The sequence below is a fragment of the Hemiscyllium ocellatum genome, chromosome 31, assembly GCF_020745735.1.
Source record: "Hemiscyllium ocellatum isolate sHemOce1 chromosome 31, sHemOce1.pat.X.cur, whole genome shotgun sequence".
NCBI classification, from domain to species: domain Eukaryota; kingdom Metazoa; phylum Chordata; class Chondrichthyes; order Orectolobiformes; family Hemiscylliidae; genus Hemiscyllium; species Hemiscyllium ocellatum.
The window spans coordinates 25,216,123-25,238,501 of record NC_083431.1 but is presented as its reverse complement, the minus strand read 5'-3'; the positions used below and the strand labels follow the sequence as shown (position 1 = coordinate 25,238,501).

The 22,379-nt window shown below is 43.2% G+C and overlaps 1 protein-coding gene across 1 annotated transcript in view; it reads right to left on the bottom strand.

Annotated features, from left to right (window-relative positions):
- LOC132830446 (sialate:O-sulfotransferase 1-like) overlaps window positions 1-22,379 on the bottom strand; it is a 76,797-nt gene that overhangs the window by 17,971 nt on the left and 36,447 nt on the right. The window contains exon 4 of the mRNA XM_060848143.1: window positions 9,920-10,041. Coding sequence (XP_060704126.1) covers window positions 9,920-10,041 — 122 coding nt within the window. The remainder of the gene's footprint in view (window positions 1-9,919; window positions 10,042-22,379) is intronic.

Here is a 22,379-nt window from a genome sequence, read left to right as displayed (position 1 = left end):
TTGGACTCAAATCTCTTTTCATAATTCCAACTGGCCAGTGAGCACTTGAATCAAAATGTTCAACATGGTGGAGGCTGAAGAGTATGAACCATGAACCTCTAGATATGTCTCCCTTGCCCCACTGCGGCAATCTAACCCATGGACATGCAGCAGGGAATCCAAGCCCTGGCTAAAGTTTCCACTCGGCGGCCCCATCACAGCCTCAGATTGACTAACTGCCCTACCAGAAACATTTGACATGCTTCGAAATTATGTGTTTTCAACAGCTTTCATTTGCTCTTAATATCAAACATGCAAGCATAATCTGACCTAATTTGCACAGAAATGCAATCTTTTAGCTATCAATTGACATCAATCGCACTCAAGAGCAATCACATAGCTATAATTTGATATCCCAAGTGGTCATTAACAGGCATTATTGTCACCAATTGGCATCAAATTTGTAGTTAGCGTCACTCGATTTTCATTCTTTGCTCAGAAGCTGACCGATCAGAAATTCAGCAATGTTCAGTAAATCAGTTGATGTGAACAATTTTGTGCCATGAATGTTATGTAATTTATTGTGTTGACTGCTTAATAGGCAGCGTGCAGATTCTATAGTGGGGACTGAGAACATACATGCCTCCCTTTTTGTTCTTCCAATTCTGTACTTGTACCTTTGGAAACATCATTCTATTTACGGCTCCACTATACTTACTCCTCTGTGGGAAAAGATCTGCCACCTGCCTACCCACAGCATGGCCACACAGAACGCAGAAAATTAAGTCTGTCCAAACCATACAAGAAACACCCAGAATGCCTCAGCATTGACCAAACAGGCTGACAAGGGAAACCAGACATGACTACAGTCACTCGCAGACCAGGGAATACACTTGGCAAGACAACCTGACAATAAGCTTCCTGTACCCGATAAACACAGCTGTCCCAAAGCCCTAAGGGCAGTCTCGTACTCCAGCGATACCAAAGCCACACAAAGCTCAGGTCAGACAGAGAGCCACCAGAATACCTCGCTCACAAGAGAGCAACGATGGAAACACCTTACTGCCAGGAAAAGGGACATTCTCACCTACCCACAAAGAGAGCTGGAACCTCCTGATCCCATTAAGGACCGATTGATGCTGCCAGATGCTTCTTTGTAGCTACATTCAGGACATTCTTCTGAGAACTGCTTTGCGATTATCACCATTGTAACTTGACTATCAAGACAGTTACATTTTCACTACTTTTAATTAGCATCATTGTACTGTATTCCTATAAAACCTGGCTTGATTCTCAGCTCAGGGAAGAGAGTGTCGGCTACATGGACAGGTTGCCTGTGCTGTTTCAGCTTGGTCAATTTCTCTTCTGTGATATCGCTGTGTTAATAAACAGTTTGCTAATTTCATTTTGATCTGTGTTTTGTGACCTCTGCTTTATTGGGCTAATTTCTCTGACATTCTCCTATCCCACAATTCATGTAGCTGACCTCATTGTTAGCCTCCCAAAAGGAAAAACACGTTCTGAACACTGATTGCATATGTGTCTTAATGGAAACTAATTTGAGGGGCATGTTTATTATTATTTTATTTTGCATAAAATTTCAAGAATAATCTAATTGGCAATTTCAAGAGACATTTGCAAGTGTTGAAATGGATACTGGCTCTTGAGAATAAATTTCATTATTGTGCATCACATAGCCAATTGTTAAACTACTTCATAACCTCAAACACTGACATTGGTATTTTATTATTTCATTTCTTTTATTCGTTCACGTCATCAGTTGAATCCTTCACAGTTCCCTCTGAAGAGCTGATGGAGCTGTCTTTTCAAACCACCGCAAGCCATTTGATGTAAGTACACCCACAGTGCTGTTAAGGAGGGAGTCCCAGGACTTTGGCCCAGCCACAGTGATGGTATGGTGATACATTGCTATGTCACAATGGTGCGTGGCTTGAAGGGGAACTTACAAATGATAGCGTTCCCAAGTAACTGCTGTCCCTGTCCTTCCAGACAGTACAGGTTTTGGGATGGGTTTGGAAGATGCTATCGAAGGGGCTTTGGTGAATTTGTACAGATGATACACACCGTTACCGAAGACTGGTGGAGGAGAGAGTGATTACTTGTGGAAATGGTGTCAGTCAAGTGGGCTGCTTTGTCCTGGATAGTATCAAGCTTCTTGAGTATTTTTGGAGATTTACTCAGTCAGGCAAGTGTTGAGAATATGTTGTTGGAAAAGCAGAGCAGATCAGGCAGCATCTGAGGAGCAGGAAAATCAATGTTTCGGGCCAGACCCCTTCATCAGGAATCATCGATGTTGGGCTAGAGCCCTTCATCAGGAATCATCGTTCAGGCAAGTGCAGAGTGTCAGATCACACCCCTGACTTGCTTTTGGGGATCAGGAGGTTGGTTACTCACCGCAAGCCTCTGATCTGCTCTTACAGCCATTTCATTTATTTGACCAGTCTAATTCAGTTTATGGTTAATGGTAATATCCATGGCATTGGCATTAGGAGATTCAGCAATGGCAATGTCATTGAATGTCTAGAAGCAACATTTTGAGATGGTTTATTGCTTGGCATTTGTGTGGCTCAAATGTTGTTTGCCAATTATTAACTCAAACCTGGATTTTGTCCAGATGTTGCTGCATTTGGTCAAGAACTCTTCCAGTAACTGGAAGGGTGCTGAACATTGTGCAATCATCAGTTAACATCCTTACTTCTGATGTTATGATAGAGAGATCGTCATCGAAGACCCGGAAGGCGCGCTAGGTTACTTGGGTAAGGTTTTTTTTTCTCCCCTTATTTAAACGCGGGCTCCGAGTTTTAGGCCTCAGTCTCTCGGAAGACTTCGCGACGGCTGGTGGGTAAGTTTGGTCGTTTATTTAATAGTTAAAAATTTAAAGTTTTCTTTCAAAAAAAGCGGTAGCAGACCCGGAAGGCGCGCTAAGTTACTTGGGTAAGGTTTTTTTTTCTCCCCTTATTTAAACGCGGGCTCCGAGTTTTAGGCCTCAGTCTCTCGGAAGACTTCGCGACAGCTGGTGGGTAAGTTTGGTCGTTTATTTAATAGTTAAAAATTTAAAGTTTTCTTTCAAAAAAAGCGGTAGCAGACCCGGAAGGCGCGCTAGGTTACTTGGGTAAGGTTTTTTTTTCTCCTCTTATTTAAACGCGTAGGCGAGTCACCCGAGGCACTACACGAGTAGTGCCTCCCACCCTTCCACCTCCTCTAACCTAATAATAAGACCAATTGTGACTAGCGGGTAAGTGCTGCATTTTCCTTGTTTGTTTCTTTAGATTTAGTTGGTTTTGTTGTTTTTTTTTAAGGAAAGCTTACTTTTAGAGGGATGGCAGTGCAGAGAGGGCAATGTTCCTCTTGCAACATGTATGAGGTGAGGGAAGCCATTAGCGTTCCTGCTGAGTACACTTGCAAGAAGTGCACCCATCTCCAGCTCCTCCAAACCCGTGTTAGGGAACTGGAGCTGGAGTTGGATGAACTGCGGATCATTCGGGAGGCAGAGGAGGTCATAGATCGGAGCTTTAGGCAAGTAGTTACTCCGAAAGTTCAAGATAGATGGGTGACAGTGAGGGGGAGTGGGAGGAGGAAGCCAGTGCAGGGACCCCCTGCGGTCATTCCCCTCAAGAACAAGTATACCGTTTTGGATACTTGTGGGGGGGATGACTTACCAGGGGCAAGCAACGAGGTTCAGGCCTCTGGCACGGAGCCTGGCCCCGTTGCTCAGAAGGGTAGGGTGGAGAAAGGTAGAGCAATAGTTCTTGGGGACTCGATAGTGAGGGGTACAGACAGACGGTTTTGTGGGGGCGACAGGGACTCACGTTTGGTATGTTGCCTCCCAGGTGCAAGGGTACGTGATGTCGCTGATCGTGTTTTCCGGGTCCTTAAGGGGGAGGGGGAGCAGCCCCAGATCGTGGTCGACGTTGGCACCAACGATATAGGTAGGAAGAGGGGTGAGGATGTTAGGCAGGCTTTCAGGGAGCTAGGTTGGAAGCTCAGAGTTAGAACAAACAGAGTTGTAGTCTCTGGTTTGTTACCCGTGCCACGTGATAGAGAGTCGAGGAATAGGGAGAGAGAGCAGTTAAATGCGTGGCTACAGGGATGGTGCAGGAGGGAGGGATTCCGGTTTCTGGACAACTGGGGTCCTTTCTGGGGAAGGTGGGACCTCTATAAAAAGGATGGGCTACACGTGAACCTGAGGGGCACCAGTATCCTTGGGGGGAGGTTTGCTAGTGCTCTTTGGGAGTGTTTAAACTAACTCCGAGGGGGCATGGGAACCAGGACTGTAGCTTTAGGGAACAGGACCTTGAGTGTAGGGAGGTTAGGAATAATGCAGTGATCTCTAAGAAGGGTGCCTGTAACCAGAAGGGTGGATTGAAGTGTGTATACTTCAATGCCAGAAGTATAAGGAATAAGGTAGGTGAACTTGCAGCGTGGGTTGGTACCTGGGACTTCGATGTTGTGGCCATTACAGAGACGTGGGTAGAACAGGGACAAGAATGGCTGTTGCACGTTCCAGGGTTCAAATGTTTTAGTAGGATCAGACATGGGGGTAAAAAAGGGGGAGGCGTGGCATTACTTGTCAAAGATAGTATCACAGCAGTGGAATGGACGATGGAAGAGGACTTGCCATCTGAGGTAGTTTGGGCTGAGGTTAGAAATAGGAAAGGTGAGGTCACCCTGTTAGGTGTTTTCTACAGGCCTCCTAATAGTCCTAGAGAAGTAGAGGATAATATTGCGAGGATGATTCAGGAAAAGAGTGAAGGTAGCAGGGTGGTTGTTATGGGGGACTTTAACTTCCCAGATATTGACTGGGAGAGCTATAGCTCGAGTTCATTAGATGGGTCGGTGTTTGTACAATGTGTGCAGGAGGGTTTCCTGACACAATATGTCGACAGGCCAACAAGAGGGGAGGCTATATTGGATTTGGTTCTAGGTAATGAACCAGGCCAGGTGTTAGACTTGGAGGTAGGTGAGCACTTCGGGGACAGTGACCACAACTCGGTGACTTTTACTTTAGTGATGGAGAGGGATAATCGTGCGCCGCAGGGCAAGAGTTATAGCTGGGGGCAGGGAAATTATGATGCAGTGAGGCATGACTTAGGATGTGTGGATTGGAAAAACAGGCTTCAAGAGAAGAACACTAATGAGATGTGGGGATTGTTCAAGGAGCAGCTACTGCGTGTCCTCGATAGGTATGTACCAGTCAGGCATGGTGTAAAGGGCCTTGTGAGGCAGCCGTGGTTTAGTAAGGAATTGGAGTCCCTTGTGAAAGGGAAGAAGGCGGCATATGTAAAGATGAGGCGTGAAGGTTCAGTAGGGGCGATTGAGAGTTATAAGGTAGCCAGGAAGGAGCTAAAGAGGGAGCTAAGAGAAGCGAGAAGGGGACATGAAAAGTCTTTAGCTGGTAGGATTAGGGAAAACCCAAAGGCTTTCTATAGGTATGTCAAGAATAAAAGGATGACTAGGGTAGGTATCGGTCCAGTCAAGGATAGTAGTGGGAAGTTGTGTGTGGAGGCGGAGGAGATTGGAGAGACATTAAATCAGTACTTTTCATCAGTATTCACTCAGGAACAGGACACTGTTGCTGATGTGAATATGGAATCACAAATAATTAGAATGGATGCCCTGGAAATATGCAGGGAAGAGGTTTTGGGAATATTGGAAAGGATGAATATAGATAAGTCTCCTGGGCCTGATGGCATTTACCCCAGGATCCTATGGGAAGCTAGGGAGGAGATAGCAGAGCCATTGGCCTGGATTTTTATGTCGTCATTGTCAACGGGAATAGTACCAGAGGACTGGAGGAAAGCGAATGTGGTCCCATTGTTCAAGAAAGGGAGTAGGGATAGCCCTAGTAACTATAGGCCAGTGAGTCTGACTTCAGTGGTGGGCAAAGTCTTAGAGAGAATGGTAAGGGATAAGATTTATGAACATCTGGGTAGGAATAACGTGATCAGGGATAGCCAGCATGGTTTTGTGAAGGGCAGGTCGTGCCTCACAAACCTTATTGAGTTCTTTGAGAAGGTGACTAAGGAAGTGGATGAGGGTAAAGCAGTAGATGTTGTGTATATGGATTTTAGTAAGGCATTCGATAAGGTTCCCCATGGTAGGCTAATGCTAAAACTACGGAGGTATGGCATTGAGGATACATTAGAGGTTTGGATTAGGAATTGGCTGGCTGGAAGGAGACAGAGGGTAGTAGTTGATGGATTATGTTCATCTTGGAGCGCAGTTACTAGCGGTGTACCACAAGGATCTGTTTTGGGACCATTGCTTTTTGTTATCTTTATAAATGATCTAGAGGAAGGACTTGAAAGCTGGGTAAGCAAGTTTGCGGATGACACAAAAGTCGGTGGAGTTGTGGATAGTGAGGAAGGAAGTGGTAGGTTACAGCGGGATATAGATAAGTTGCAGAGCTGGGCGGAAATGTGGCAAATGGAATTCAATGTAGCTAAGTGCGAAGTCGTTCACTTTGGTAGGAATAACAAGATGATGGATTACTGGGCTAATGGTAGGCTACTTGGTAGTGTGGATGAGCAGAGGGATCTTGGTGTCCATGTACACAGATCTCTGAAAGTTGCCACCCAGGTAAATAGTGCTGTGAGGAAGGCATATGGTGTACTGGGCTTTATTGGCAGAGGAATTGAGTTCCGGAGTCCTGAGGTCATGTTGCAGTTGTATAAGACTCTGGTGAGGCCTCATCTGGAGTATTGTGTGCAGTTTTGGTCGCCATACTATAGGAAGGATGTGGAAGCTTTAGAACGAGTGCAGAGGAGGTTTACCAGGATGTTGCCTGGAATGGTAGGAAAATCTTATGAGGAAAGGCTGAGGCACTTGGGGCTGTTCTCATTGGAGAAGAGAAGGTTTAGGGGAGATCTGATAGAAGTGTATAAGATGATTAGGGGTTTAGATAGGGTAGATACTAAGAACCTTTTACCGCTAATGGAGTCAGGTGTTACTAGGGGACATAGCTTTAAATTAAGGGGTGGTAGGTATAGGACAGATGTTAGGGGTAGATTCTTCACACAGCGGGTTGTGAGTTCATGGAATGCCCTGCCCGTATCAGTGGTGAACTCTCCTTCTTTATGGTCATTTAAGCGGGCATTGGATAGGCATTTGGAAGTTATTGGGCTAGTATAGGTTAGGTAGGATTCGGTCGGCGCAACATCGAGGGCCGAAGGGCCTGTACTGCGCTGTATCCTTCTATGTTCTATGTTCTAAGCAGAAGATGGTTGGGCCCAGGACACGACCTGAGGATCTCCTGCAGGGATATCCTGGAGCTGAAGCAACTTCACTCCAACAATCTTTCTTTGACTCCAGTTTTGCGGGAGCTCCTTGATGCCACATTCGGTTGAATGCAGCCTTGATGTCAAAGGCTGTCACTCTCACCTCACCTCTGGAATTCAGCTCTTCTGTCTATGCTTGAACCAAGGCTGTAATAAAGTCACAAGCAGAATGGCCCTGGCGGGACCCAAAGTGAGCGTCACTGAGCAGGTGCTGCTTGATAGCACTTAACGACACCTTCCAAAACCTTACTGATAATTGAGAATAGATTGATGTGGCTGTCTGGATTTATGTACTGGGCAGACCTGGGCAATTTTTCATGTTGTCAGGTAGATGCCAGCATTGCAGCTGTACTGGAACAGCTTGACCAGGGGAACAGCTAGTTCTGGAGCACAAATCTTTGGTATTACTGCTGGAAACGTATCAAGGCCCATAAGTCTTTGCAGCATCCAGTGCGTCCAACCATTTCTCAATGTCATGTGGCGGGAACCAAATCGGTTGTGATCTGTGATGGTGGGGAGCTCTGAAGGAGGCCGAAATGGATCATCAACTTAACACTTCTGGCTGACGATTGCTGCAAATGTTCAGCCTTATCTTTTCACCATCACTGAGGATAGGAATATTTATGACACCTCCATCTCCAAAGAGTTGTGTAATTGTCCACCACCACTCACAACTGGACGTGGCAGAATCTCACAGCTTAAATCTGATCCTTTGTTTGTGGAATCGCTTATCTCTGTCCATCATTTGCGGATTATGCTGTTTGACACATAAGCAGTCCCTTTATTTGTTGCATCATCAGATTGGTACCTCATTTTTAACTGCTGCTCCTAGTATGCCCTCCTACACTCTCCACTGAACCAGGGTTGATCCCCTGGCTTGATGAGAGTGGTTGAGTGGGGGAATATACTGGGCTATGGGGCTGCAGCCTATGTTGGAGTACAATTGTGCTGCTGTTAATGGCCTACAACACCTCATGGATGCCCAGTCTTGAGTTGCTAGATTTTTTTCCCTTTATTCATTCATGGTGTGAGGGTGGTTGCTGGCTAGGCAGCATTTATTGCCGATCCCTAATTGACCAGAGGGTTAACCACTTTGCTGAGGGTCGGAGTCACATGTAGGCCAGACAGGTAAAGATGGCAGTTTCCTCCCCTAAAGAACATTGGTGAACCAGATGGGCTTTTCCGACAATTGGCAATGGATTAATGGTCACTGTTAATTCCAGATTCTCTTTTAAATGGAATTCAAATTCCCTCATCTGTCATGGCAGGACTTGAACCTGAGTCTTCACAACATTATCTGGGTCTCTGGATTAACAGTCCAGCAATAATACCACTAGGCCATTGCCTCCCTCCACATCTGTTCCAAGTGTAAACATATGCTATATTCTCATTGTGAAGGTGAGATTTTATTCCAATAAGGTGGTCACTCTTACTGATCCTGTCATGGACAGATGATCTGCAGGCAGAGAAGTAAGGATGACATCAAGTATGTCTTCCCCTCTTGTTGATTCCCGCACTACCTGCGGCAACACCCTCATCATCTGTTCCTTTCACTCCTCCTCCTTTGTCAGATCGGACTAAATAAAACTCTGCTTCTCTTTCAGTGCTGCCTGATCTGCTGAGTGACTCCAGCATTTTCAGTTATTCTAATTTTTTTTAAAGAGATTATTAGAGTCATAGAGATGTACAGCATGAAAGCAGACCCTTTGGTCTAACTCATCCATGCCGACCAAATCTCCTTACCTAATCTAGTCCCATTTGCCAGTGCTTGGCCTATATCCCTCTAAACCCTTCCTATTCATTTAGCCATTCAGATGCCTTTTAAATGCTGTAATTATAGCAGACTCCACCACTTCCTCTGGCAGCTCTTTCCATGCACACACCACTCCCTGTGTGAAAAAGTCACCCCTTAGTTCCCTTTTAAACTTTTCCCCTCTCACCCTAATACTTATGCCCTCTAGTTCTGGACTCCCTCATCTCAGGGAAAAAACCTTGTCTGTTTACCATATGCATATCCCTCATGATTTTATAAACCTCTATAAGGTCACTCCTCAGCCTCTGACGCTCCAGGGAAAACAGCCCCAGCCTATTCAGCCTTTCCCTATAGCTCAAATCCCCCGACATTGGCAACATGATGTCCAGCCTGGGTTTAATAGGATTTTTCTTTCTGCACCATTTGACATACGTTCAAACCACAATTTTATTAACAAAGGACTTTTGGAATTCAGAGAAGTACTTGACTGAAAACAAAAATACAACAATTATCAGTAGCTGTCTTAGCACCATTAATAAACAAAGATACGTGAAGATACAAAATAGATGCGCCAAAAAACACCAGTTGGTTATTCAGCCTTGTCTCATGCAATGAATGTGTAGACTGGCTTATGTCTAAGTCACAATGCCAGGATTAACAGTTCAACTCCAATTGGAATTTCCACCAAACAGGTTGCCAGGAAATCTGAAAAAAACCACCATACCTACAGTCTTAATGTTCAGGTCAACCTTCAGTGTAATGTAAACTTCACTCACCTCCAATATCCACTAACTTTCAACATAACTCATACTTTTCACTTCCATAACATGGGCCCATACATAATACGTAATTATAATTTCTGCTCTCCTTAATGAAAGGCTACACCTACCTTTTTCGTGCAGAACTCAGTGCATTTAGCGACAGTCAGGTTAGGCAGGATTGAGTAGACCGGGAAGGTTGCAGTTAAATTCTTGGGTATCTTGAAACATCCTCGATAGAGAACATTCCTATCTGAAGCAACATAAAGTGCATATTTTACTACCATATTTTAAATCAATGAGCTTAGGACAATTATTTCAAAGTATCACTCTCTACTATCAATATCTTCGTAAATTAAGTGTATGGGAATGGGGCTACTGATGCTACCAACACAATCCAAATATTGGACAGAACATGAAAGAGCTCTATGTCCTAGCCAGCTCTTTGGGAAAGAAAGGTTCTTTTCTCTGGTTGTCCCAAGTCTTAAGAGACATACTCAAAGCATCTGTAGAATATCAGTGTCATTAAACAGATCTCTTTTTAAAAAATTAACAATTACAAATGTTGCTGTTAACACATTCTGACTGCTTTCTTTATAAAGGATCAGTGTGCAATTTTTCATGATTTCATGACAAATGTCAAGGAGCTATAAAGCTGGATGAGAATGTTGAACAACAGAGGACAGCTCAAAGTACAAAAAAATCAATGAAAATAAATCAGTGCAATAGGGAGCTGTGGAGGAATATGCCTTGTGCTGGAATAATTTATTGTTGGTTTTAAAAAGAAGGCTTCAAACAGGACATGGCAAAGTTTATTTATTATTGGTGATTAAGTTCTGTTGGCATTAAAATTATATAATAGAAAATTCAATGGCCATATTCTCTGGAAAATATTGGTAGAATCTTAATGGTTCCCAATCGAGATGTTTTTTATTTGTTCATGGGATGTAGATGTTGCTCGATGAGCCAGCATTTACTCCCCATCCCTAAATGCCCTGGAAATGAGTGACTTGTCACACCATTTCAGAGGCTTTCAAGAGTCAACCATATTGCCGTGGGTCTGGAGTCACATGTAGGCTTGACCAGGTAAGGATGGCAATTTTCTTCCCTGAAGGATAATCATAATCAGGCAGATGGTCTGTAAACTCCCCAGGGTGGCTTTCTCACCATCCTCGCATGCCCCTCCCTTCCCCCACCAGCCTAACTGCAAAGCTCTTGAGTGGCCAATTAATGGCTTAGGTAAGGGCTGGTACTGGCCCTTTTTCAAGCCTGGAAACCCCCACCAGATAAGAAATGAGCCTCCAGGCTACTCCTTCCCCACAAACCCCTCAGACCCTCCTCAAATCACAAAGAAACCTAGGAATTCCCTTGTCTTACAAGCTCCAGAACGTCGCCCCAGCAGTGGACACTGATCTCAGTGGTGCAACTGGCCAGTAGTACAGTGAGGTAAGATGTCTGCTGGAGCGAGGGGATGGAAGTCTCGTCTCCAGCTGATTAGCACACCATTCAATAGATGTTACATAAATGATTTGGATGCGAGCATAAGAGGTACAGTTAGTAAGTTTGCAGATGACACCAAAATTGGAGGTGTAGTGGACAGCGAAGAGGGTTACCTCAGATTACAACAGGATCTGGACCAGATGGGCCAATGGGCTGAGAAGTGGCAGATGGAGTTTAATTCAGATAAATGCGAGGTGCTGCATTTTGGGAAAGCAAATCTTAGCAGGACTTATACACTTAATGGTAAGGTCCTAGGGAGTGTTGCTGAACAAAGAGACCTTGAAGTGCAGGTTCATAGCTCCTTGAAAGTGGAGTCGCAGGTAGATAGGATAGTGAAGAAGGCGATTGGTATGCTTTCCTTTATTGGTCAGAGTATTGAGTACAGGAGTTGGGAAGTCTTGTGGCTGTACAGGACATTGGTTAGGCCACTGTTGGAATATTGTGTGCAATTCTGGTTTCCTTCCTATCGGAAAGATGTTATTAAATTTGAAAGGTTCAGTAAAGATTTACAAGGATCTTGACAGGGTTGGAGGATTTGATCTATAGGGAGGGGCTGAACAGGCTGGGGCTGTTTTCCCTGGAGTGTCGGAGAGGTGACCTTGTAGAGGTTTACAAAATTATGAGGGGCACAGATAGGATAAATAGACAAAGTCTTTTCCCTGGGGTGGAGGAGTCCAGAACTAGAGGGCATAGGTTTAGGGTGAGAGGGGAAAGATATAAAAGAGACTTAAGGGGCAATGTTTTCACACAGAGGGTGATATGGGTATGGAATGAGCTGCCATTGGAAGTGGTGGAGGCTGGTACAATTGCAACATTTAAGAGGCATTTGGGTGGGTATATGAATAAGAAGGGTTTGGAGGGATATGGGCCGGGTGCTGGCAGGTGGGACTAGATTGGGTTGGGATATCTGGTCGGCATGGACGGGTTGGACCAAAGGGTCTGTTTCCATGCTGTACATCTCTATGACTCTATCACTCTATGACTTTATGTGGGCCCTTCCTGTGGTGGCAGAGCAGGAACCCAACATGACAGGAAAAGGCCGCTCTATGTCAACCATTTAACCCTTGTCTCTTATTTCAAGAATGGGCACATCGAATAAAGTTGAGGAGAAATATTTAAACTTTTTTGATCTTGATTCTTATTTTTAAAAAAATGCTTATTGGGAAATCCAATATTTTTAAATTCATATCAGAATTCTATGTGTCCCATCTTTTTTCCAACTACTGCACAGAGAGTCCAGCCCTCATATTCAGGACTTCCCTTTCCAGGTCCTTCTGCTACTTTTCTTCCTTTAAGACCTCCTTTAAAATAATTTCTTTGATTCAGCTTTTGGTTACTCTTCCTAACAACTCCTTTGATGCCCTTTATCTTTGACATACATTTTTGTGAATCAGCGCCGGAGTACATTTGACTGTAAAGCTATTATCAACAAGTTCTGATCATTGTACCTGAAGAAAGACAACATTATTCTGTGTCTAATCAAGGTCTTGCACAGATCCCCACATTCCAAATTGATCTGTTGAGATTAGTTTTAAAATGCAGAGTCACTCACATGCTATGCCCAGTACAGTATATAGTACAGGACAGTAGAGTAGATCAAGCACACAAATCTAATTCTCTGTACAATAGGCTGCTTGTTCATTTCCTTTAACTCAGTCATTGCATTATTCAGTGTCAAAGTGGTAGTTCTGGCTTTTTCTGGCCAACATAACACATAGCACATTCATGTAAGATAGAGGTATCATTCCTGGGGGTTTCATCACATTTCAGAATGTGAGGACTGCAGATACTGGAGATCAGAGTCAAAACGTGTGGCACTGGAAAAGCACAGCCAGTCTGGCAACATCCAAGGAGCAGGAGAGTCGACGTTTCGAGCATCAACTCTTCATCATTCCTGGGGGTTTCACCACATTATCTGTCAGCACTCACCTCCTCCCCAGAAAAAACTGTCTTTCTTACCCTTCTCCAGTATGATCACAACTCATAAACAATAGTGTGGAAAGTAAATGAAAAAAATCTACGCAATATTTCTTTACAGCAGCGAACAATATTTAATTTCTGAAGACTCTCGGAATCATCAAAAGTTGCCAAACACACACATGGTTCAGTGGCAGTTTGAAAGTTCACTGGCATCTGGCACTGTGGCTATTTCTCAGCAATTCTACAACAATAAGGTAAACTGGACAGATTGTGCCAGCAAAAAAAAAATCATATTTACAAGGTGCCTTGTCACCTCATCTCATCTTAAAGAGCTTCATGTTGTCATCAGTTTGAAGTGGAACTATTCTGTACCAACAAGTTCATCTAAATGGTTGAACAGTCAGTTAATCTTTTAGATGGTAAGTAATTGATGGAGGATTCCTGTGCTCGGTAACAGCAAAATTCCTTTATAGTTTTCAAACAGTGCTGGACTTTTTTTTCTGCCTGGATCACTGAAATGAAGAGACAAGGAGATGGCATAACCTTTCACTTGAAGAATAAATGCTAAGCAATATGAGAGAGATAATTCTGCTTTGTTTGTGAGTAAGAAACTACTTTTTATTGTATGTCATCTCAGGAGCCAGCAGCAGAATGAGGTCATTCAGCACTTTCAGCATTCTCCATCATTTTAGATCATATCTGATCATTATCTCAATGTCATATTCCTGCTCTAGATCCATACTCATAGTGATGTACAGCATGGAAACAGACTCTTCGGTCGTCCATGCCGACCAGATATCCCAACCCAATCTAGTCCCACCTGCCAGCACCCGGCCCATATCCCTCCAAACCCTTCCTTTTCATATACCCATCCAAATGCTTCTTAAATGTTGCAATTGTACCAGCCTCCACCAGATCCTCTGGCAGGTCATTCCATACACGTATCATCCTCTGTGAGAAAAAGTTGCCCCTTAGGTCTCTTTTATATCTTTCCCCTCTCACGCTAAACCTATGCCCTCTACTTGTGGACTCCGCGACCCAGGGAAAAGACTTTGTCTATTTACCCTGTCTATGCCCCTCATAATTTTGAAAACCTCTATAAGGTCACCCGTCAGCCCTCCGACGCTCCAGGGAAAACAGCCCCATCCTGTTCAGCCTCACCCTGTAGCTCAGATCCTCCAACCTTGGCAATATCCTTGTAAATCTTGACTGAACCATTTCAAGTTTCAAAACATCCTTCCGATAGGAAGGAGACCAGAATTGCATGCAATATTCCAACAGTGACCTAACCACAGTCCTGTACAACCGCAACATGACCTCCCAACTCCTGTACTCAATACTCTGACCAATAAACGAAAGCATACCAAACACCTTCTTCACTATCCTATCTACCTGCGACTCCACTTTCAAGGAGTTATGAACCTGCACTCCAAGGTCTTTTTGTTCAGCAACACTCCCTAGGACCTTACCATTATGTGTATAAGTCCTACTAAGACTTGCTTTCCCAAAATGCAGCACCTCACATTTATCTGAATTCAAATTCCATTTGCCACTTCTCAGCCCATTGGCCCATCTGGTCCAGATCCTGTTGTAATCTGAGGTAACCCTCTTCGCTGTCCACTACACCTCCAATTTTGGTGTCATCTGCAAACTTACTAACTGTACCTCTTATGCTCGCATCCAAATCATTTATGTAAATGACAAAAAGTAGAGGGCCCAGCACCAATCCTTGTGGCACTCCACTGGTCACAGGCCTCCAGTCTGAAAAACAACCCTCCACCATCACCCTCTGTCTTCTACCTTTGAGCCAGTTCTGTATCCAAATGGCTAGTTCTCCCTGTATTCCACGAGATCTAACCTTTCCAATCAGTCTCCCATGGGGAACCTTGTCGAACGCCTTACTGAAGTCAATATAGATCACATCTACTGCTCTGCCCTCATCAATCTTCTTTGTTACTTCTTCAAAAAAACTCAATCAAGTTTGTGGGACATGATTTCCCATGCACAAAAGCCATGTTGACTATCCCTAATCAGTCCTTGCCTTTCCAAATACATGTACATCCTGTCCCTCAGGATTCCCTCCAACAACTTGCCCACCACCGAGGTCAGGCTCACCGGTCTATAGTTCCCTGGCTTGTCTTTACTGCCCTTCTTAAACAATGGCACCACGTTTGCCAACCTCCAGTCTTCTGCCACCTCACCTGTGACTAACGATGATACAAATATCTCAGCAGGAGGCCCAGCAACCACTTCTCTAGCTTCCCACACAGTTCTCGGGTACACCTGATCAGATCCTGGGGATTTTTCCACCTTTAACCATTTCAAGGCGTCCAGCACTTCCTCCTCTGTAATCTGGACATTTTGCAAGATGTCACCATCTATTTCCCTACAGTCTATATCTTCCATATCCTTTTCCACAGTCATTCTGATGCAAAATATTCATTTAGTATCTCCCCCTTGTTCTGTGGCTCCACACAAAGGCCGCCTTGCTGATCTTTGACGGGCCGTATTCTCTCCCTAGTTACCCTTTTGTCCTTAATATATTTGTGAAAACCATTTGGATTCTCCTTAATTGTATTTGCCAATGCTATCTCATGTCCCCGTTTTGCCCTCCTGATTTCCCTCATAAGTATACTCCTACTTCCTTTGTACTCTTCTAAGGATTCACTCGATCTATCCTGTCTATACCTGATATATGAGGATTTATTAACCAAACCCTCAATTTCTTTAGTCATCCAGCATTCCCTTCCCTTTCACCCTGACGGGAATATACTTTCTCTGGATTCTTGTTTTCTCATTTCTGAAGGCTTCTCACTTTCTAGCCTTCCCTTTACCTGCGAACATCTACCTCCAATCAGCTTTCGAAAGTTCTTGCCTAATACCGTCAAATTTGGCCTTTCTCCAATTACTCGTTGCTAGATTTCTAATTACTGAATTCATCAATCTGTTTTGTACATACTTAATAACTCAGCTTCCATCGTCACAAGTTAGAGAATCCCAAAGATTCACCATTCCTTGTGTTAAGAATTCCTTCCTCATCTCAGTCCTAAATGGATTGCTTTTTTATTCTGAGATAGTTTCCCCTAGAACTTCTGGCCAGCGAAAACATCCTTTTGTTGCATTTACTCTATCTTTTCTTTTAAGAATTGTCTAAGTCTCTATGAGGTTATCTTTTATTCTTCTAAACTCCAGAGAAGACCTCCTCAAGTGTCCTCACAGGACAATGATACCATCGCAGGAATTAGTCTAGTGAACCTCTGCTGTATTCCCTCTATGACAAGTCTATCCACAAGAGCATCAGAACCGCAGGCAGTACCCCAAATGCAGTCACGCCATTGCTCTATACAAGTAAAGCAAAACTTATTTGCATGTGTGAAACAGTCATGCAGTTTACAATATATGTCTTTTTCACAAGTGGTTGACAGCTCCTAGTTAATAAAGGTGTGTGTTAGAAAGGAATGTTTTCAGTTGCCAGGTCTAGCTAACAGGAAAAAGATAGAGATTCATTGCTTCTGGAGTCCCTACCCTATTGTGCTACTCCAAGGCCCCTACAATGACAATACTAAGACCTAAATCTAGAAATGGTACAGGCCCAACAGTACAATGTTAATGAGGGTGGAAGGACCATTCCTCAGTGTCGCCTCCCAGGGTGACAAGATATTCTTGTGGAGCAGTATCTGAGATTTAAAAATGCTGTTGAGATTAGTGCCGAGACTGTCAAAGGGCTAGTGAGTCCCTGGAATTACTGAGGGATGCCCAAGGCAATAATGCAGAAGAGGAAAAGTAGGTCATTCAGTCCATCATGTCTGCTCTGCCATTTGATGAGATCATGGCTGATTTGATAATCCTTAACATTGCTTTCTTTCCAGTACATTTATCTTGTGACGTTCTTAATGTCAACACCCACCAAATCACCGACGACGCTGTTCATGCTTTTGGGCGTTATGATTGCTGCTGGTTAGATTTGCAACTATGATTCTGTTTTGGTCTCCCTCCTGCTGTTCTCTGTGTAAGACCTTTCTAAGGATTGCATCTACACCTAGCAAATCTGACGACTGACCTCATTTATGGAATTACAGCACTTCAGATACTGTTAGAGCTGTGTGAGCTTCAAAATGTAAAAATAACATTTAAACTCCCTAAGTTGATAATATGCAGCAAACAGCAATAAGAAAAGAACCATGTAATTTGATGTTACAAGTTTGGAGAAGATCATGACTACATGTCACCAGTGCAATACGCCAGTGAAATGAAATAAGTGGATGTGAGGTAAGTGGGCTAAAAACAAATTAAGTACACTGAATTGCAGGGAAGGAGGTGTCAGTCTGCAATTCTTTTTACTGTTATTAGGATAATTGATAGATGAGTCATGATCTGATGTGTTCATCACCACGATATTGCATAATGCAATTACTAATCTGTTGAATTTTCTTTCTGTCTCAGATACTCCTATCCTCACCCCTCCCCCTCATTATGGAGAATCTGAGTCAGGCCCCACATTATCTTTCATTTTAACACCAAGGACAACTATTATTCGAGCTGAACAAAGGAAAAAGAGCTAATTAGGAAAGGACAAAATTGACCTTGGTATGTAACAACAGTACCGAATATCAACAAATAAGCGTTCAAATATGCAATATGTAGTGCGATATGTTTACAATGAATTGGATTGGCAGTTTGCTAGTTCTGACGTGTCACAGTGAAAAACAGTAAAGATCTCCTCAGAAGACAGACACAGGACACTGACCGATGGATCACCCTTCTTTGTCCAGTACTTCCCCAGAGCAGAGAAACTACGCCATTTTCTTCGCAGCCTTCAACACGTCATCAACAGCAACAAACATCTCGCTAAGAACATCCTTACCCCTATACACTTTTCACCTTCAAACAACCGCCAAACCTCAAACAGACCATCAATCACAGCAAACTACCCAGCCTTCAGGGCAGCAGCGTCCACAACACCACATAACCCTGCCAACGCAACTTCTGCAAAACATGTTGGATCATCAACATGGATACTACCATCACATGTGGGAACATCTCCCACCATGTTCATGGCAGATACCATGTGACTTGGCTAATGATGGGTATCTCATACGCTACAGGAAAGGATGTCCCGAAGCATGGTATATTGGCGAGACCATACAGACACTATGAAAAAGGATGAATGGACACCACGTAACTATTGCCAGGCAGGAGAGTTCTCTCTCAATCAGGGAACACTTTAGTGGTCAAGGACATTCAGCCGCTGATTTTCAGGTAAGCACCCTCTGAGGCGGCCTTCGAGAAACACAACAACTTAGAATCACCAACAGAAACTGACTGTCAAGTTCCCTACCTATGAAGATGGCATCAACTGTGATCCTGTCACATTACATGTAACCCCACCATACTGCTGTGCGTTTGTAGAAACCTCCTTACTGTTCCTTTTTGACACTATCACCTTGATAATTTGTTATGACCACTCTACCTTAATTAGTTTGTACAAATCTAGATTACTTGTCACTTCGGCATGTGTTTCTTATACCTATCATTTTATTCCAGCCATTTGGTTTGTCTCCAATGCCACCTTAGTTTTCCTTTTTTTAATAATTATCTCTCTGCCTCAATTAATCAGATTATAGGTGATTCCTTAATTTGCTATTCCGCTGTTGACATTTTACTCACACCATCTGACACTTTTGATCACCTGCAGAGACTTGTTATTCAGCCTGTCGACACTCCATTCACACCATTTGTACGATCTTTTGATCTCTCTGCCTATAAATTATGTGCCTATGCGTTTCTCTTCACTCCACCTGATGAAGCAGCAGCGCTCCGAAAGCTCGTGACTTCAAATAAACCTGCTGGACTGTAGCATGGTGTTATATGACTTCTGACCTTGTCCACCCTAGTCCAACACTGGCACCTCCACATCAGAATTATATTGTGACAGTGGCCACTGTTTTGCATATATAGTACTATATATTTTCATATATGATACATAACATTAACATGGATGAAGATTTGTTCGCTGAGTTGGAAGCGAGCAAAACTACATCCAGAACCTCAACCTGAGCTACAAATCTTCTCAAAACTTGATAACCTTAACATTCTATAGCTAATATGCAAAACTCTTCACAATCAAATCACTACCAGAAGTATCTTTCCCAACAATCAATTCCAACTGCATTAGCACACCCCCAACAGTACCCTTGTTCTCCCTGCCTCCCCACCCAGCAATGGTCACCAAATCAGTATTCATAGTCTTCCTCCAAATCAGTATTTACAGGAGCCCTCTATCAACCCTCTCATCCTGCAACGCGTATTGTCTCAAACTCATCAAGAAATGGGGCAAAGTTTGGTGGTGGGATCGGAGATACTCATTTGACATTCTCTTGCCCTACGAAGTCAAAATTATTTTGCACAACAGCTTGCTGGACGTGTTTAATAGTAATGGCAATGTGGAATCTGCAAACTGTGTCTTCAAATCCTGGGATTTAAGGATTGAAGAAGAAACAGACTCTATGGAAATCTAGGATAAATGAGGTTGGGTGATTTCAATGTCCATTAGGCACAAAAAGAGAAATAAAGTGAGGGAAATCAGTAATAAAAACAGAAATTGTTAGAAAAACTCAGCATCTGCGGAGAGAAATCAGAGCTAACATTTTGGGTTGAGTGACTCTTCCTCAGAGGGAAATCAGTGTTTGATCAAGAAAAAAAAGGAAGAAAAAGTAAGAAAAATATGTACTTATGTCATACTAAAAATTTGCTTTATGATATTGATTGACATTGCTTTAACAATTAATAAATCATTAAAGGAGAATTTTTATTCTTAACTAACTTTGTGCAATGGGTTGGCTGGCAATTTAGTGTGAAAATTCAGAAAGTTCATAAAACCAATTGGGAAGCAAAATGCTATCTGTGTGAAGAAATAAATCCATCAGTAAGTTCAAGAGCATCGTATTCAGACAGTATGATATGGATTTGCTAGTCGATTTGCACATTGATAATAGCTTTGTGTCATTAATACGCCATTATTTCCAAGCAAGATTTGGTCCATTAAGTCACAGTGATGAGTCATTTCATGAATAATGCCTCACAGACATGGCAGAATTTTTACATTATTTAATTTCATAACTGAAATGATGAATGGCATGCAGCTCACGTTAAGGCAATATTTTCTCATTTGTTGTAATTTTTCTCTGTCAATGTCACAAGGGTTTTCATTGCAGAGTATAGCCCAGAAAGAAGCCGACTTGCCCACTGTGTCAATGCCACTTCCATTACCACAGTAAAACAAAGTTTTCTTTTACAAGGATTTTTCCAATTCCCTTTTGCAAATTACACAAATCTGCTTCCACCCACTTCCCTATCAGCAGTGCATTCCAAAATAACAATATGTGCAAGAAGTATTTCTTCTCCCTTCTCTGGCTCTTTTCTTCATTTATCTTATATCTGTATTTTCTGATCACCGATCCACCCACCAGTGCTAACTCTGTCTCTGGTTTACCCCAGTAGAACTACTCAAAATTTTTAAAAAAACCTTCTGAATATTCGTTGGCTTCACCTGCCCTGAGGATAATGGGTGGAATTTTCTCATTCACACGCAAAGTGTTTTGTCAAGTGCGATTCATGTACTGGCCTGCCATGGCTCAGATGAACTTTCCTCATGCCCTCCATCTCACTAATGATGCAATTCGCTCTTTGATGCCCATCTCATGGAGTCGCCTGGCAGAAGGTGCGGTAGTGCGTTCATGTCGCTGATACTGTAGCTGAATGCCACTTTAGAGGCTGCAAACCAACACAGGCTATCACATCAAGGCACTGGATCATTATGCTACAGAAAGGAAAGCTTGCTCCCTGCTTTGTGAGCATGGACTTGGAGGGCCTGGGGGAGCAAGGTGGTGGAAAGATGGCTGTTCATTTTCCAGCTGACTGCCACAGGAGGTTACGCCACCAAACCATGCAAGCCTGGACTGATAGACCATAGGCCAGTACAAAACAGGAACAAGCCCTTTGGTCCACAATGCATTGCTGAACATGACACCAAATTAAACTAATCCTTTCTGCCTGCCCTCGGTCCATATCCCTCCATTCCTTGCATATTCATGTACTTATCTAAAAGTCCCTTAAAAGTCTCTGTCGTATCTGCATGTACCGCCACACCTGGCAGCATGTTCCAGACTCCTACCCCACCCTGTGTAAAAAACTTGCCTCTCACATCTCCTTTGAACCTTTGCCCTCTCACCTTAAACACATGCCCCATAGTTTTAGACATTTCAACTCAGGGGAAAAAGATTCTTACTGTCTACCCTATCTATGCATTTCATAAGTTTACAGTCTTCTATCAAGTCTCCCCTCAGCCTCTGCCACTCCAGAGAAAACAACCTGAGTTTTTCTCGCCTCTTGTTATAGCTTATACCCTCCAATCCAGGCAGCATCCTGGTAAACCTCTTCTGTACCCTCTCCAAAACCTCCACAACCTTCCTGTGGTGCGATCAGAATTGAACACAGTACTCTTAAGTGTGGTCTAACCAAAGGTTCATAAAACTGCAACATGACATCCTGGCTCTTGTACTCAATTCCCTAACCAATAAAAGCAAGCATTCCATATGCCTTCTTTAATACCGTATCTACTTGTGTGGCCACTTTCAGGGAGCTATGGACTTGAACACCAAGATCCCGCTATACATCAATGCTGTTCAGGGTCCTGCCATTCACTGTATACTTTTCCTTAACATTTGATCTCCCAAAGTGCAGCACCTCACACTTACCCAAATTAAACTCTATCTGCTATTTCTCCGTCCATATCTACAATTGATCTATATCTCACTGTATCCCTTGACAACCTTCTACATTATCCACAACTCCACAGATCTTTTTATCATCTGCACTTATTAACCCATCCATCTACATTTTCATTCAAGTTATTTATATGTGCAGAACACTATTAGTCATGGACCTCCAGCCAGAAAAACACCTTCCACCACTAAACTCTGTCTTCTACGAGCAAGCCAATTCTGAATCCACATGGCCAAGTCACTGTGGATCCCTTGCACCTTAATCTTCTGGATGAGCTTACTTTGTTGAAAGCCTTACCAAAGTCCATGTAGACAACATCCACTGCTCCACCCTCATCAATCATCTTTGTCACCTTCCTCGAAAAATTGCATCAAGTTATTAAGACAT